Raw genomic sequence first — 16,152 nt, 5'->3', positions numbered from 1 at the left:
ACACATGCCACTCTTCAATACTGCTGGGCAGAGACACATGGCATACTGCCAGACAGATAAGGGACAACAGTTGATTGTGTTTTATACTGTTACTTCTTAGTTATATTTTTAAAAAATCATTTTCCATTTCCCAGCCTCAGGTTCTTCACCTCCAAAATAGAGATTAAAATAGCTGTGGGATCTAAATTCTGGGGTTACTTCTGAGGATAAATAGATATATATTCAGTGAAAATACCTTGTGACTGTTAAAGGGAGATATGGGTGGGGCGCAGTGGCTCACGCCTGTAATCCCAGCACTTTAGGAGGCCGAGGTGGGTGGATCACCTGAGGTCAGGAGTTCAAAACCAGCCTGGCCAACCTGGTGAAACCCCATTTCTACTAAAAATACAAAAATTAGCCTGGCGTGGTGGCGGGTGCCTGTAATCTCAGCTACTTGGGAGGATAAGGCAGGAGAATCACTTGAACCCAGGGGAGGCAGAGGTTGCAGTGAGCCAAGATTACGCCACTGCACTCCAGCCTGGACAACAAGAGCGAGACTCCATCTAAAAAAAAAAAATAAATAAAAAGGGAGATGTGGCAGAAAATGTGGTTATTGCCATCTTTACCATCATATAAAATCTGCCCTACCTTGGATTTATCTCCAGATGTTGTTCTCAGGTTCTCAGCAGGTCCAAACAGTGCACATGTGGGCAGGGGCTAAGCCAGGAATAGGATTCAAATGAAACTGAGACCACTGAGTTTGTGCTTTTTTTTTTTTTTTAAATTAATAATCTTTCATCCTAATTTCTATTCCAGGGAAGGGTGTTGGGGAAAATACTGGAGTTTGGGGTTTGGGTTGCTTTCTCTTTTTTTTTTTTTTTTTTTTTTGAGATAAGAGTCTTACTGTGTTGCCCAGGCTGGAGTGCAGGGGTGCAATCTTGGCTCACTGCAACCTCCGTCCCCCAGGTTCAAGCATTCTCCCACCTCAGCCTCCCAAGTAGCTGGGACTACAGGTGCCATACCACCACACCTGGCTAATTTTTGTATTTTTAGTAGAGATGGGGTTTCACCATGTTGGCCAGGCTGATCTCGAACTCCTGACCTCAGTTGATCTGCCCACCTTGACCTCCCAAAGTGCTGGGATTACAGGTATGAGCCACTGCACCCGACCTCTTTTCTTACCTTTATACCAGAGCTTATTGGTCTCCATATAAATCTCTGACTCTGTATCAGTCTGTCTCTGAAATGTTCTCCCTATGACTTTTTATTCCCCTCCCCTTTCTCTCTTCCTTTCTCCCCCTCCTCTTCCTCCTCCTCTCCACTTCTCCTCCTTCTCCTTCTCATTTCTCTTTCCTCCTCTTTGTCTCTCTTACACATATCTCATGCTCTCCTTTTCTGTCTATACCAGGCTACGTATGCATAATATGTAAAAACTGCTTGATTGTTTGAGCCTCTTTGGGTATGAGATGGCGTGTGATGGTTCAAATCTGGATTAAAGTAGAGCAAAGCTAATTAAGTGAAGGTAAACACTGACTGGATAGTGGGAGTGGAAAGGACTCATTACCATGACTGAGCAGTCTGAGTAGAATGATGGTCATTTTTGTGACTGTCAGTTGTCGCCAGCAAATGGTTATCAGTGTATCCGTGGCTTATCATGTTTTTTGTAGAGTTTGGGAAGCTCATTTATTCTTTTACCCATTGACTATTTAGTGATTTATTTATTCAACAATACTCAAAAGACAGTAAACAACTCTTTATTTAACTCTATGTTAATATGTAGTACATATGTACTATGTTTCCACTTGTGATTGGATCAGGAAGCAGAAAAGTAAGAAGCAGCACCTGCCTTGAAGGAAGTTAAAGGTTTAGTAAGATTCAAGAACTCACACCACAGTCACACCAAGCTCCACGTGATATATAAGACTATGAAATTTCAGAGAAAGGACAGTGAAGGGAATCAAGGTGAGTCTGATGGGGGAAGGTGGTATTTGAGCTGCACCCTGACGGGTTTCCAGCTCTCGAGCTGTGCAAAGAGGAGCAGGAAGGGCATTTCTGAAGGAGGAAACTGGAAGATGCAAGAACAGGAAATCATCTCCCTTGGTCTCTGTTTCCTTATCTGGAAAAGTATGAAAAGTGTGCTATAAGTTTTGTTTTTCCGAAAGAGTGTCACAAGCCCAAAAGACAAAAAATCATAATCCATATTCTATAGAATTGGAATTTTGCCCTCTTTAAAAGAAAATAACCAGAAGAATCTTTTTTGGTTTATTCGTAGATATTTGCTATCCTTCCTATCTTCTATGGCAATATTCTACTGGGCCAGTATTATCTGTAGGACTCTAGCTCCTTAGATAACAGAGGTTTCCATGAAATAAACGTTATATGTCCAAATAAGTGTGATGAATACTGTGCTGATCAAAGTAAAGTTAGTATTTTACCATAGGTTTACTTAGAGCCTGTAAGATGCAAATGTGCAGTCATGATTCTCTAAGCTGAGGGATGTAGTTTGCCATGTTTTCCAAACTCTTTTTTCCTTGGAGGATGTCTTGAAATGGGTTGTGTTGTTGAACTTATGTTGATAAATGCTGCATTAAAGTTGGAGAATGCTGAACTTATGTTGGAAAATGCTGACTCTGAATACCAATGGTTATTATTTTATCTGTGAATAAAAAATATTCCAGGCATTTCTCAGTTCCCCATGCTCTCTGAGAAAGCAGTGCAGTTAGAATTGGTTAGCAGACTTTTTAAAGTGATTGAATTAGGGAATGAACAATTCTCATATATATAACTCACTTATCTTCACAAAAATCCATGAGATGGGTACTATTATAGTTATTATTTATTATTATTAGTTTTTTGAGAGAGAGTATCGCTCTGTCACCCAGGCTATAGTGTAGTGGTGCAATCTTGGCTCACTGCAACCTCCTCTTCCCAGATTCAAGCAATTCTCATGCCTCGGCTGCCCGAGTAGCTGGGATTACAGGCATGAACCACTATGCTTGGCTAATTTTTGTATTTTTAGTAGAGACAGGGTTTCACCTGGACAGGTGGTCTTGAGCTCCTGGCCTCAAGTGATCCACCTGCCTCGGCCTCCCGAAGTGCTGGGATTACAGGTGTGAGCCACCACGCCCGGCATTATTATTATCTTTGCTTACGGATAAGGACATTGAGGCACAGGGGCATTAAATCAATTGCCGAAGGTCACACAACCATTAGTGATAGAACTGAGAATTGACCTGGGCAGTTTGGCTCCACAGCCTGGGCAGGCAACCATTGCCTTTTGCAGCGCGTCTATCAGCATGCTATATGAGCTTGGGGAAATCATCTTATTTCTCTGCACTTAATTTAATTTATAATAAAATGGGGATAGTAATATCTACCCTGACTCCCTCCCTGAGTGATCATGAGATATAAGAACAAAACAAAGTTATGAAAGTGCAGTAAAATTCACTATGGCTATTCAAACATTCAAACGAGGGAATACTCACATTAGATGGCTTATTGTTTAATTACAGGAGTTTAAAGCCACAATTATCCAATTGCCCTTTACCTGTGCTTCATTATGAATACCCTGTTACTCTTTTTGAAGGAATATATATACTTTTAATTTTTTTTTTTTTGAGACAGGTCTCCCTCTGTCACCCAGCCTGGAGTGCAGTGGCGTGATCATAGCTCGCTGCCGCATCAAAATTCTGGGCTCAAGCAATCCTGCACCTCAGCCTGCGGAGTAGCTGGGGACTACATGTGCGCACCACTATACCTGGCTAATTATATTATATTATTTTATTTATTTATTATTTTTTTGAGACGGAGTCTTGCTCTGTCGCCAGGCTGGAGTGCAGGGGCGCGATGTCACCTCATTGCAACCTCTGCCTCCCGGGTTCAAGCAATTCTCCTGCCTTAGCCTCCCAAGTAGCTGGGATTACAAGCACACACCACCACAAGCACACATCACCACACCCAGCTAATTTTTGTATTTTTAGTAGAGACAGGGTTTCACCATGTTGGCCAGGATGGTCTCGATCTCCTGACCTCATGATCCACCTGCCTCGGCCTCCGAAAGTGCTGGGATTACAGGTGTGAGCCGCGGTGCCCGGCCTACCTGGCTAATTAAAAAATTTTTCTTTTGTAGAGATGGGGGTCTCACTATTTTGACCAGGCTGGTCTTGACTCCTGGGCTCAAGTGATCCACCCTTCTTGGCCTCCCAAAGTGCAGGTGTGAGCCACTGGACCCAGCCAATTTTTGTTTGTTTGTTTGAGATAGAGTCTTGCCCTTTCACCCAGGCTGGAGTGAAGTGGTGGTCCCCTACCCTCCACTGGATTGAAGCAATTCTCCTGCCTCAGCCTCCCGAGTAGCTAGAATTACAGGCACCCGCCACCAGGCCTGGCTAATTTTTGTATTTTTAGTAGAGACTGGGTTTTGCCATGTTGGCCAGGCTGGTCTTGAACTCCTGACCTCGGGTGATCCACCCGCCTCGGCCTTCCAAAGTGCTAGGACTACAGGCATGAGTCACTGTGCTCGGCTCAATTTGTGTATGTTATGTAGAAATGGGGTCTCACTATGTTGCTCAAGCTGACAACTTTTAACACAGTTGAAACTGTATCACTATGGAAGGTGCCACCTTGGGAATGTCTGGAAAAACTAAAAAAGTTAAAATGGCAAAAACTCCAAAAATTATTGGGTGTCCTATGGCATACTAGGCCTGATCTAAAGCACCTTTCTGGAATACCTGATTTTTAAATGATTTGTGCCTTATAAAATCTTGCAGCTATTTTCCAATTTGGTAAGTTGCAGAAAATTCATAGGAATGATGCTTGTCCATAGAGATGCAAATGAATTTTGCCTGGTAGAAGTGCAATTGCTCTCCCAAAACTCGGAGGCCAGTTCTGCATTATTTATTTATTTATTTTTATTAAAAATTTTTTTTCAAGACAGAATTTTGCTCTGTTGTCCAGGCTGGAGCACAGTGGCACGATCTCAGTTCACTGCAACCTTCACTTCCCAGGTTCCAGAGATTCTTCTGCATCAGCCTCCCGAGTAGCTGGGATTTATAGGCACGAGCTATCACACCCGGCTAATTTTTTGTATTTTTAGTAGAGATGAGATTTTGCGATGTTGGCCAGGCTGGTCTCGAACTCCTAACTTCAAGTGATCGGCCTGCCTCAGCCTCCCACAGTGCTGGGATTACAGGCGTGAGCCACCGCACCCGGCCAGTTGTGCATTTATTAACATGTTCGTTTCAGCATTCCTGATTGCCTATACATGTGTGTACTGTTTGTGTTTTCCTCTGGACAGGGCTAGCCCTTTACTGGTCTCCTCCTTTAATTCATTAAAGTCTTTGATGTGTGTACATTTTGTATTTGTAGGGGAGTCATGATTTTACTCTTTTCAAAACAAGTATCCTGTAACAGGAAACCTCTGAGCAGAGGCTGACAGGCCACCCTTGATTCCTGCTGCAGAAAGAAAAATTTCTTACTGCAGACCCCAATGGTCCTTTTCAGATTCCTAACGTGAAGGGTTATTCATATCTCAGCCTCTCTCAGAAGACTCTATTTTCCTGAAGCGCGGGGACCTACCTATCCCCACTAACAAAAATGTGTTAAGGGGCAGGGTGCAGTGGCGCACGCCTGTAATCCCAGCACTTCGAGAGGCCGAGGCGGGCGGATCGCTTGAATACAGGAGTTCCAGACCAGCCTGGGCAACATGGCGAAACCCCATCTCTACAAAAAAACACAAAAATTAGCCAGGTGTAGTGGCGCACGCCTGTAATCCCAGCACTTCGAGAGGCCGAGGCGGGCGGATCGCCTGAGTACAGGAGTTCCAGACCAGCCTGGGCAACATGGCGAAACCCCATCTCTACAAAAAAACACAAAAATTAGCCAGGTGTAGTGGTGCACGCCTGTAATCCCAGCTACTTGGGAGGCTGAGATGGGAGGATGGCTTGGGCCCAGGGGATCGAGACTGCAGAGAGCCGTAATCGCGCCACTGCACTCAACTTGGGCAACAGAACGAGACTCTGTCTAAAAAACAACAACTCCCTCTAAATTCCCCAAAAAGTGTTAGGGAAAGGAGGTTGGACAGTATTTCTGATCTACTCGCCTTTCCTAGTATGACCACCAGGGGGCGCGGAAGCCCTCCCGGTACTAAGGCGGGGCCACCCTGCCCAGCGATCACAGCCCGCAGAAGGAAGTGTGTGGGACGCGAGAAAGGACTAGGGCCCAGACCCGCGGGGCCGGCTCAAAGCCCGACCTCTGCCATACGCACCGTATCTTTATGGCAGCCGATGAGGTCAGCAGGGAGCACGCATTCAGATGGCATAAGAGGGCAAAGTACTGCTAGAATTACAAAGCTATTTACAGTCTTTTAACCTGAAAGCACAGAGCAGATTCTATTCTTCAGAATTAAATCTTGGGCTCGCCAGTCCCGTTTGTGGAGCTCCACTCTGATAAATGTGTCATTTGTTCCCAAGAAAACAAATTGGGTAGGGAGAAGAGGGAGAGGCGGGGAGAAGACGAGCTAAAGGGACGATCTACTTTTCGGAAGCAGAAGCCGCCTGGGAACTACCTGCACACCGCGCAGGCAGCGAGAAGGGGGAGCGCTCCAGTGCAAAGCTCTGTATTTTAAAGCCCCTCCTCGCTCACAGGCTTCACAGCAAACTACGAAGTGGGTATCATCTCTGATTTACAGACATGGGAACGGGGTCCTCTTGAGAAATGATGCTTTCCCAAACGTATGCAAATTGTGAGTGCCAAGTGTCTTCACTGGCACTAACAACATCGAGCTGCTTAGGTTTCTCGGAGCGGTCCCGATTTCCAACAAGCAAAAGATCCAAATTCTCGGACCACCCTGACCGTCCTGTATCTCCAGATCTCCAGGTCTTTCCTCTGGACACCTGCCCCATACCCCCACTTTCAGTGCCAGCAGCCCTGAGGCTGCGCGGGATCCCGCTACTTGGAATGCCTTCCCCCTGGCAGGATATTTTTAGAACACTCGACTGCCACCCAATGTAGCCCACATCACATTGTCTTATTTGTTTTCGGGAGCTTGTCCCCGCCTAGCAACGAGTCGGCTAAGCACTGGATCCTAGCGAGGAGCCCGGCACAGACAGCGAATGACCGCAGCGGGACAGTCGTTCTTGCTCTTCTTCGGCCCTGCGGCAGGATCTGCCGGTTCAGGGGCCTCTCCCCGGACTCCACGCGTGTCTGGAGGGCTCTCGGGTTAGGGAAGGGGTGTTTGGAGACGCTCCGGGCGGCCGGGCGGTGGCGGGACACGGGCCCTTTAAGAAGGAGCGCTGGGCGCGGCCAGGTAGGGGCGGGTCCCGGGCGGATTAGCGCTGCGCCGGCGCGGGCCCAGGAGCCGGATTTGGAGCGCTCGGCGCCGGTGGGGGCGGAGTGGGCGGCGCGGCGGAGCCTCCCGTGGCCTCCGACGCTCCTCCTAGATAGCGGCCACCGCCCGCCGTCTCCTGCGCCTCCAGCTCCTTCGCCCCGGCGGGTCCGGCCGCCGCTTCCGGCAGCTCACCTGGGACGCGCTCATCTGGGACGCGCTACCTGCCTCCGGGCGCCTGGGCTCCAGGATGAAGGACCGGCTGGAGCAGCTGAAGGCCGTGAGTTTCGCTGCAGGCGGGGGGCTGCCAGGAGGGGTGCTGCGCGGGAGAGGGGCTTCTCTTTGCTCCCCAAGTCGAGGCTGGAGGGGGCCAGAGCCCGAGGTTTGCCCTCCCCAATCCCCTACCGCTTCCCGCGCCGGTTCCGCACCCTCCCCTCCCCTCCCCTGCGGGGTCATGTGCCGGGTGATTCATCGCTGGGCAATGATTTTCCTTAACGCCTCTAACCCTCCCACCCCGCAAGCTGGACAGTGTCTGTCCAGAGCTGGTTCCCGAAGAGGGTACTTGGGGCCTGGGAGGGCTCACCGTGAGGTCAGGGGTCCCCTCACCACCTGCCCACTGGTGCCTGGCACTGTGCCCAGGACCAGCCTCCTTCTCCCTTTCCTGTTTCCCTCCTGAGGGGCTCCAGGCCTGGCTGCCCCTTCCTCCAGGGAGCAGCTCAGAGCTCCCTGGTGACCTCTGGAGCTGTGAGCCGGTCATGTGCTGGGATGCGTCAGCTCCTCTCCAACCGGTGGTCTGTAATTGTTATCCCCACGTGTCATTGTTCCCTCTCCGCCGCCGTATCTTTTGGAACAGCTGTGGTTAGGTCCAAGGATCTGAAGATAGACTGCCTGCAGCCTTGGCTGCGCAAAAGCTGTAAAGCCTTAGGCTACTTACTCTGAGTCTCTGTTTTCTTATCTGTCAAATGGGAGTGATCATACCCAAGGAATTTGTTGGGAGGATCTGATGATACAATGCAACTTGATACAGAGAAGGGTTAACGTATGGGTTTTTAAGCCAGGTACTCATTGACTCATTCAGTACATAATTATCGAGTGTATTCTATGGAGGAGGTCCAGTGCTAAGCCTTGAAGATTCAATGGCACAGGTTCTACCTTAATAGAATTAAAATCTCGCGCTTGATACTCAGCAGTTTATTTAGTCCATCTACTTTGGAGCGTGTTACAAGTATAGCAGCTTAGGCCTCAGTCTAGCCCCGCAGAATCAGAATCTAATTATTCATCCATTTCCCCAGGTGATTCACGGGCACATTACAGTTTGGGAAGCACTGGACTGGATTAGAACTGGGGTTGCCTCCTGGCTCCACTGCTTACTGGCAGTCCCTTAAACTCCCAGCCTAAGTTTTGTCATTTGTAAAATGGGTAGTTGTGAGGTAGAAAAGCAGCAGAACATGCATAAGAACACTTTTATGGTGCATGGCACGGGGGACTTAATACATGGTGAAATATGCTAATAACTGTGAGTGCTCTATGGAAAATGCAGATGTCAGGGACTGTTGGGATGATGTTACAAGAGTTTATCCTTTTCCTCCCTTGCTTGGATGAGACCTTCATGTCTGTTTCACCTGTTCTGGGTAGCAGGGCTGCAGAGGAGGCAGGGAGCTGGGGAAGTGAGAGAAGCAAAGGGACAGGTGCCTATTGTGGGAGTGGCCTCCCTGCCTCAGTCTTGTGCTTAGTCATCTGAGGCTCACAGCGTCCAGGTTACGGATGGGGCAGAGTTTATTGCCCCTGTTTTATAGATGGGGAAACTGGTACTCACGGGGTAGGAGGGATGCCCCAGGACACAGAACCAGGCAAGGCACCACCAGGAGAGGAACCCAGGCTCCTGACACTCTCCACGGTGCTCCTTCCCTTGAAGCTCGCTGGCTGAGGAGGCAGAAGGAAAAGAAGAGTACAATTTTGAAGATCTCTCTGTGTCGGCACATTCAGCAACCATAAAAAAGTACCAAACTGAACAGCAGACTCTTCTATTTGTTAGGAAATCCATTTCCAGAGGAAGATACTCCGTGGCCCCTTTCAGTAGCTCATTGTCAACGATGAGCAAAGAGTCTTAACTGAGCTTTCAGTTCCAAGAATACATTTAATTTGCTTGGGAACCCTGAGCAAGTCTCTTTGCTTCTCCTCGGTGCCTCATGGTTACCCTCTGTAAAGTGGAATTAATGATAGGTTTCCTGCCCTTCCCTCTTGGGGATGTGGTGAAAGTGAGACTGGAGATGATGGTGTTATTATGGGAGGATTGTTCTGAAATCACAGGGTGGCTTCTGTAGCGTTTTGGAGCAGATGATGGCAGCGCGGGACAAAGGGACACAGGTGGCAGCTTCCAAGACTCTGATCACTGTGTTTCTTTGGGTCGCTTAACTTCTCTGCTTCTCAATTTCTCCTTTGTACAGCAAGGAATTTAGTTGATCTCAGAAGTCCCTTCTGGTGTTATTATAGGTTTTTCTGTGAAGACTGTTAAGGTTGATGTGGATTTTGATGTCATTTCACCTCCTCTTATCCCCTCTCTCCAGCCAGACTCCCAGGGATCACCCTCACTGAAACAAGATATGCATCTTCTCCCTCTGATTTCCGTTATCAATTAGAAGCATTTGTCAACCTTCATGAAACAAATTGCACATTGAGCAGCCTATGCAATCTCTTTCTGTGATGTTCTTTCTAAGTCCTGGGGAGGGGAGGTGGTAACTGCCTCCCGATAGCTGGAGGGCTTTCGTGCCTGAGATTGGCTTTGCTCTGGGTAGATACAAGGAGAACATATGGGATTGATGGGTAGAAATGAGGAATCTGTAAGAAAGCATTTTTAGTCGACAGAGCTGCCCAAGGATGGAGTAGATGGTGTACCCTCCAGCATGGGAAGGAGGCAAGAAGCTTGTTGGGAGGTTGAATGTTGTAGGCATTTGAGCATCTCTTGGAGGGGAGGTGAACTAGGAGATATAAGGCCTTCACCAACCTTAAGAATGTGCGGTTTTATAAAATGCTTAATTGTCTGTGAGCCTGTCCTAAGGCTTTGAAGTCTACAGGGACTGAGGCCTCAGAGTTGCCCCTGTAAAGTGGATCATCACCCTTTTCCCATAGGATCATTGTGAGGGTAAAATGAGATAATCCATGGCAATCACCCACCACTGTTATTGTGAGTTCTTCTGTCTTGGCCTGCTGGTAGCAGTGTCCACACAGAAGGGCATCCCTTCCTGAGGCTATGGTCACAAGACCTGACTCACCTGGTCTCATCTTGTCTCATCTCTTGCACTGCTCTTCCTGGCGGGTTCCCTCAACAGCCTGCTTCTTCAGTGACAGAGGACAGGCTTGCCAGGAATGTGCAGTGCCTCTACCTAGCTTATCCCAGGACATGGTTTTTTCTGACTTCTCAGCAGCTGAACTTTGAATCTGCTGAGTCCAGACAGTCCCTGCTCTAGTGATCTTTTGCATGGCCCTGTTTTCATTCAGTCAACATTTGCTGAGTACTGAGTACCTACTGTGTGCCAGTCCTTGCACTAGATGCTGGAGTGTAGTGGTGATAAACTCATGTTCCTGGCCCTTAGAAAGTTCGTGGTCAAGTAGGAAGAAGCAGAAGAAATAGACATGAGGATATCATCCTTGTGATCGAAGCAACCACAGGCAGACCCTGGTGGCCAATCTGGAAGATGAGAGGTGGGCATGAGGCTTTGGGTGGGTTCCCAAGACGAAGTAATGGTTGAGCTCAGCTGCTGCTTCCAGCCCAATCTGACCTTTTCAGGTGGTTGGAGATATGTGAGGTACTTTACGTACCAGATACGTAAAGGTACCTTGTATCTAATCCTCTCAACCCTGCAATGCAGAGTGGGTTTTTCTATTAGTTTCATTCTACAAGTGAGTAAATTGAGGTTTAACAAGAAAGGCAAGGATCTTCGATTGTCTTAATCACTCTCCCATTGGCGTATAAACCATCAAGCACATAAAAAACTCAAGGGAGCATCCGCAGAGTTGCATGTGTATAGTACCTGCTGACCACCATGATCAGAGCTTTGTGACCTCTGTGTGCCTAGCATCCTGCGGGGCATCAGGTTTAGGCAGGATTGACAAAGTCCTAGTGTCAAAGGGTAAATGATCACATAGGGAAAACAAAGACATTTAGTACGTGACAAGACAACCAACAGTAATCAAAGGGAGATGATGGTCATGGAGAAGCCAGTGATGTATGGAATAGAGGCTGAAGCCTTTGGGCCCCCTTAGAGACTGATCTATAGAAGACTAGAAATGACGTGGATGGAATGGCCCTTCAAAGACCAGCACTAATAGGACACACTAATGAAATCAACCACCTGGGGCTCTAAAGGCCAGACTGACTGTTTACTCTCTGTCTTTCTGCTTCCTAAATGGCTGTTGTTGGCCTCCTTCCCCACTGGAAGCTCCAGGATCTTTGTGGAATCGTAGTTCCTTAGGATAACATTATAACCCCATCAGAAACATGGAGCTGTGTACTTCCCCTGGAAAGCTTAATTTGTTAATAAATATTTATGTGCCAGGTGCTTTGGATCATAACTGAACCTGAACATGCCAATCTGCACTTCACTGAGATTCTGTCCTTCTCTAGTCATAAAATTTCATAGAAGTCAGGATTCCTGCCTCCCCTCTTCTCTGTACTTGGCAGGATTCGTTCTCTGGAAGAGCTGTTTTTCTGTGAGCAGACGGGAAGCAGAGCGGAGAGTGATGGGGATTGAGTGGGGATTACAGCCCCATCAGGCAGAGGCCAGAAAATGCGTGGATGAGAGAAGGAGATTAATTTTATTTTTATTCCTGTGAGTGTGGGGAAGTAGGGGAATTTGCAGGAGCTAAGGGAGGGACACTTGTTCATGCTGTCCTCTGTCTCCTCCAAAGCTTCCTCCCTGCCTTTTGTCAAAATTTCTACCCATCTTCCAAAACTCATTCTTTATAGGTAGTAGTGTTCTCTAACTGCAACCTAGAATACTCTCCTCCATTCTTGCAGCTCTCGTGGGGTACATGTTGCTTTGAAGCGGGTTGTGTTTTTTCTTTTGTTTTGTCTCTGTTTTTTTTTTTGTTACCGTGGAGTGGGTTTGAAACCACTGTCCACTGCTTTTTATAAGTTGGACCCTTTATCTGCTAGGTTCTTTTGTCTTTAAGGTCAGTGTTTCTGGTACTTCTTCTCACCCTATCAATTACAATGACAATGATCATTTACTGAGCAGCTACTATTGGACAGACTTGTGCTACGTACCTTACATACCTTGTCTCTAATTCTCTCAACCCTGCAAGGCAAAGTGGGTTTTTGTATTTTTCTCATTTTACAAGCAAGGGCATTGGGATATTATTCTCACTTTACAAGTGAAGGAATTGAGGCTCAGATTTCACTGAGATCCCCATCTGGGAAGTGGTGGGCTCAAGAGTTGAACATGTGTGTCTTGCTTCTTCGTATCACCTTACGCTGTATTTGATCGTCTCCCTAACTGCACTATATGCCCCTGATGCAACAGTAGTTCAGTTATCATAGTCCTCTGCAGCCCCAGTGCCTAGCACTCTGCATGGTAGGCATGTATTAAACATTTGTCTCTTAGTTGATCAACAACAGCTTGACCCTTAAACATCCTTTACTCATTATTATGACTTATTTTTCTTGCTCCATTCCCTGTGGGCTGGTGAACTTTTACTTACCTGAAGTGGAACATTTACTGAGGGAACCCATATGTTTGCTAATGAAGCCAGACCTTACAGGTCCATCCTTAAGGACGGAGTTCCAAGGCTCCTAAAACACCTAGCCCAAGATGAGATGGAAGGTTGCCCCTACGTAGAAAGACAATGAAGGCAAAGATGTGGCTACCATGGTGAAAACTTAGCTACTCCATTCTTCTCCTGGCAAAATCCTACATATCTCCAAAGTCTCAGTTCCAGTGTCATTCAGCTTCCCAGGCTGACAGCATTGACCACACCTTTACTTGGACCCCACAAACTTTATTTTTGGTGCTATATACAAATAGCCAGATGGTATTGCAATTGCAGATACCATTGACTCTGTTAGTTCTTGTGCTCTGGGAGAGCACAGATCACGTGTGTCTCATTCTCTCTTGTACCTTCCCAGCCCAAAGCCTGTAAAGCTGTAAACCAAACTGTCCCGCCGATGAATGGGGATATTCTGTAAATGTATTTGCCCGCAGATTCTGTAGTCCTTGAGGGGCCTTACCTCCAGCCACCTTTATGTTAGGCCCCTCTGCAACTACCCCCACCCCATCTCCTCTCTCAGGGCAGCCTGCTTTTTGGCATTGGACCATTTCCATGGCAACTCTCCCCAGTCTCCACCTGGAAACTGTGAAATTCAGCCCTCACCTAAAGAGATTAGTGGAGCAAATACTGTCTGGGTGTGTTCAGCTGTCTGGGTTAGGACAGCTCAGTATGGCATCAGGATTTTTTTTTTTTTAATAAATTTTTAAATTTTAGCCCACTTTTAGATTTACAGAAAAGTTGCAAACATAGTACAGAGAGTTCCTGTCTAGTCCTCTCCTGGTTCCCTCACTTGGTCACATTTTATACTACAGTGTACATTTAGCAAAACTAAGAGACTTATATTGGTACATTACTATTCACCCAACTCCAGACTTCATTTGGATTTCACTAGTTGTTCCACTAATGTCCTCTTTCTGTTCTAGGATGCGATCCAGGACACCACATTGCGTTCGGTTGTCACGTCTCCTTAGCTTCCTCTGGCCCGTCTGACAATTGCTTAGTCTCTCCTTGTTTTTTTGAGACCTTGTCGGCAGGGCTCCAGCATCTGTTTTCTAGTACTCTGGAAGCACATTTCCTGTGGCCGGTGCTACTTGCTACAGCTGGGGTGGTAGTGGAGCAGCCGTTAAGAGGCAACACTCCAGATGGCTGAGGACAAAGGCCTGGCAGCCAGCTGCCCAGGCGCCCCTCCTAGCTCAGGTGCCCACTGTCCACAGGATCTTGGGCAGGTCACTTGGTGTCTTTACGTGTTAGTTTTCTCAGCTGTAAGATGGGGAATATCCCCAGAAGACTGGCCTAGGGGTTAACTATCATGGGCAATAGAAAGTACACATCTTAGAAGGATCCTCACTCAGCTCATGTTGAATGTTCAGTGAAGGTTTTGCATTGTCACTGTTATTTAAGTATTCTAGAACGACCATGAGGGGGAGGAGGCTTGTGGGACAGAGGCTGAAAGGAGGGGTTGGGGAGAAGGCTGAGGGTGGAGTAAGACAGTATTAGTTCCTTTCTTCCTCTTGTGTCCTTGAGAACATGGTGGTGTCCAGAGGCCAGGACAGGAGACGGGAAGGGAGAGGAAGTCAGAGAGGGAAGAAGTGTGGGGTAGAGGAGGAAGTATCTAAAGGACACCTGAGATCTCCAGGAGGAAGAAGAAGGCTTTCTTTGAATCTCCTTGAATGGCTCCTGGGATGAGAGAGAAAGCAGGAAGAAGGTCTGATCTTCTCACCCTGAGTGGCCTTCTTCTAGGTTTCCTTGGGGTAAATCCACTCATTCCTCAAAATTTATCCAAGGAGTCACTTCTGCCAACATTCTCTAATAAGCTTCCATCTTCCCCAGGCTCGACCTTGGATTCAGGCAAGGTTGGGCACTACGTCTTCTCTTGGGTGTATAATTCCTTGGGCTAAGCACTGTCCTCACGTGTCATGTGGTGTTGTCTCTCATGGACTGTTGCTTGGCAGATGTTAGGTGTACAGTAAATACTGCTGGCTGAATGAATGAACAAATGAATCTGTTACTTTGCATGGAACATTGTGGTTGTGCTGATGAGTGATGAGACCCTGAGATGCCTCTCTGAGTTAATGAAGGAATGAACATTGGATTAGACCACGCAGGTTTCTAATCTTGGCTGTGTTCCTTATTAACTATTTGATTCTGGATGAATTAACCTTCCTAGCCACAGATTCCTTGTTAGTATACATAACGTCTACCTAGAGGGCCTTTTCCCCCTCTTCTTCCTTTCTTGGGACTTTTTATCCTTCTTCTCTAGACCCACCTCAGGTCTGGAGAAGCAAAAGTAGGTAGGATGGCATGTGAGGACTGGATTTCAATGATTTTTGTATCTGACAAACAGAATGCAAGTTCTTTTGAAACACACGTAGGAGGTTAAGAAATACCATGTGTTAAGACACAAAGAAAATGCCAAATCTCACAGACTAAAAGTCATATAGGCCGTTTCCTGACAGTCATATAATTAGAAATTAATACAATAATTGTTCGCCCCAGGCGAATCCATTTTGGAAATGTAAGAATGCCTTACTAAATAACTCTTGGGCTAAAGATAAATCAAAGTAGAAATGACAAACTATTTAGAAATAAATGATCGGCCAGTGCGGTGGCTCATGCCTGTAATCCCAGCACTTTGGGAGGCCGAGGCGGATCACCTGAGGTTGGGAGTTCGAGACCATCTTGGCCAACATGGCGGAAACCCTGTCTCTACTAAAAATACAAAATTAGCTGGGCATGGTGGCACATGCCTGTAATCCCAGCTACTCTGGAGGCTGAGGCAGGAGAATCACTTGAACCTGGGAGGTGGAGGTTGTGGTGAGCCAAGATCGAGCCATTGCACTCTAGCCTGGGCAACAAGAGTGAAACTCCGTCTCAAAAAAAGAAAAAAAGAAAAAGAAAAAGAAATGAATGATCACAAGAGTGGTAAGTATCAAAATTTGGGAGAAGTAGTGGAAGAAGAATTGAGAGGGAGTTCTGTTTCTTTAAAAGCATATAGTAGAAAAATGACAGATTTAAAGCACATGAGGTAAATGCCAGTGAATACATGAAATTCTCTCCTCCTGAGACATCTAGTGTCACTGTCTAAG

The 16,152-nt window shown here is 46.9% G+C and overlaps 1 protein-coding gene across 5 annotated transcripts in view; it reads left to right on the top strand.

Annotated features, from left to right (window-relative positions):
• The first annotated feature begins 5,921 nt into the window (after nt 1-5,921).
• The window catches only part of STX3 (syntaxin 3), a 50,543-nt gene continuing 40,312 nt past the window's right edge, over nt 5,922-16,152 (top strand). The window contains exon 1 of one of the 5 annotated variants that reach the window (XM_017890809.1): nt 5,922-7,580. In XM_017890809.1, coding sequence (XP_017746298.1) covers nt 7,551-7,580 — 30 coding nt within the window. In that variant the 5' untranslated portion in view covers nt 5,922-7,550. The remainder of the gene's footprint in view (nt 7,581-16,152) is intronic. The other 4 variants (XM_017890810.1, XM_017890811.1, XM_017890808.1 and 1 more) reach the window with 4 other exon arrangements.

This window comes from Rhinopithecus bieti, unplaced genomic scaffold (genome assembly GCF_001698545.2).
Source record: "Rhinopithecus bieti isolate Rb0 unplaced genomic scaffold, ASM169854v2 scaffold_19722, whole genome shotgun sequence".
NCBI lineage: Eukaryota > Metazoa > Chordata > Mammalia > Primates > Cercopithecidae > Rhinopithecus > Rhinopithecus bieti.
This window is presented reverse-complemented; position numbering and strand designations above follow the sequence as displayed.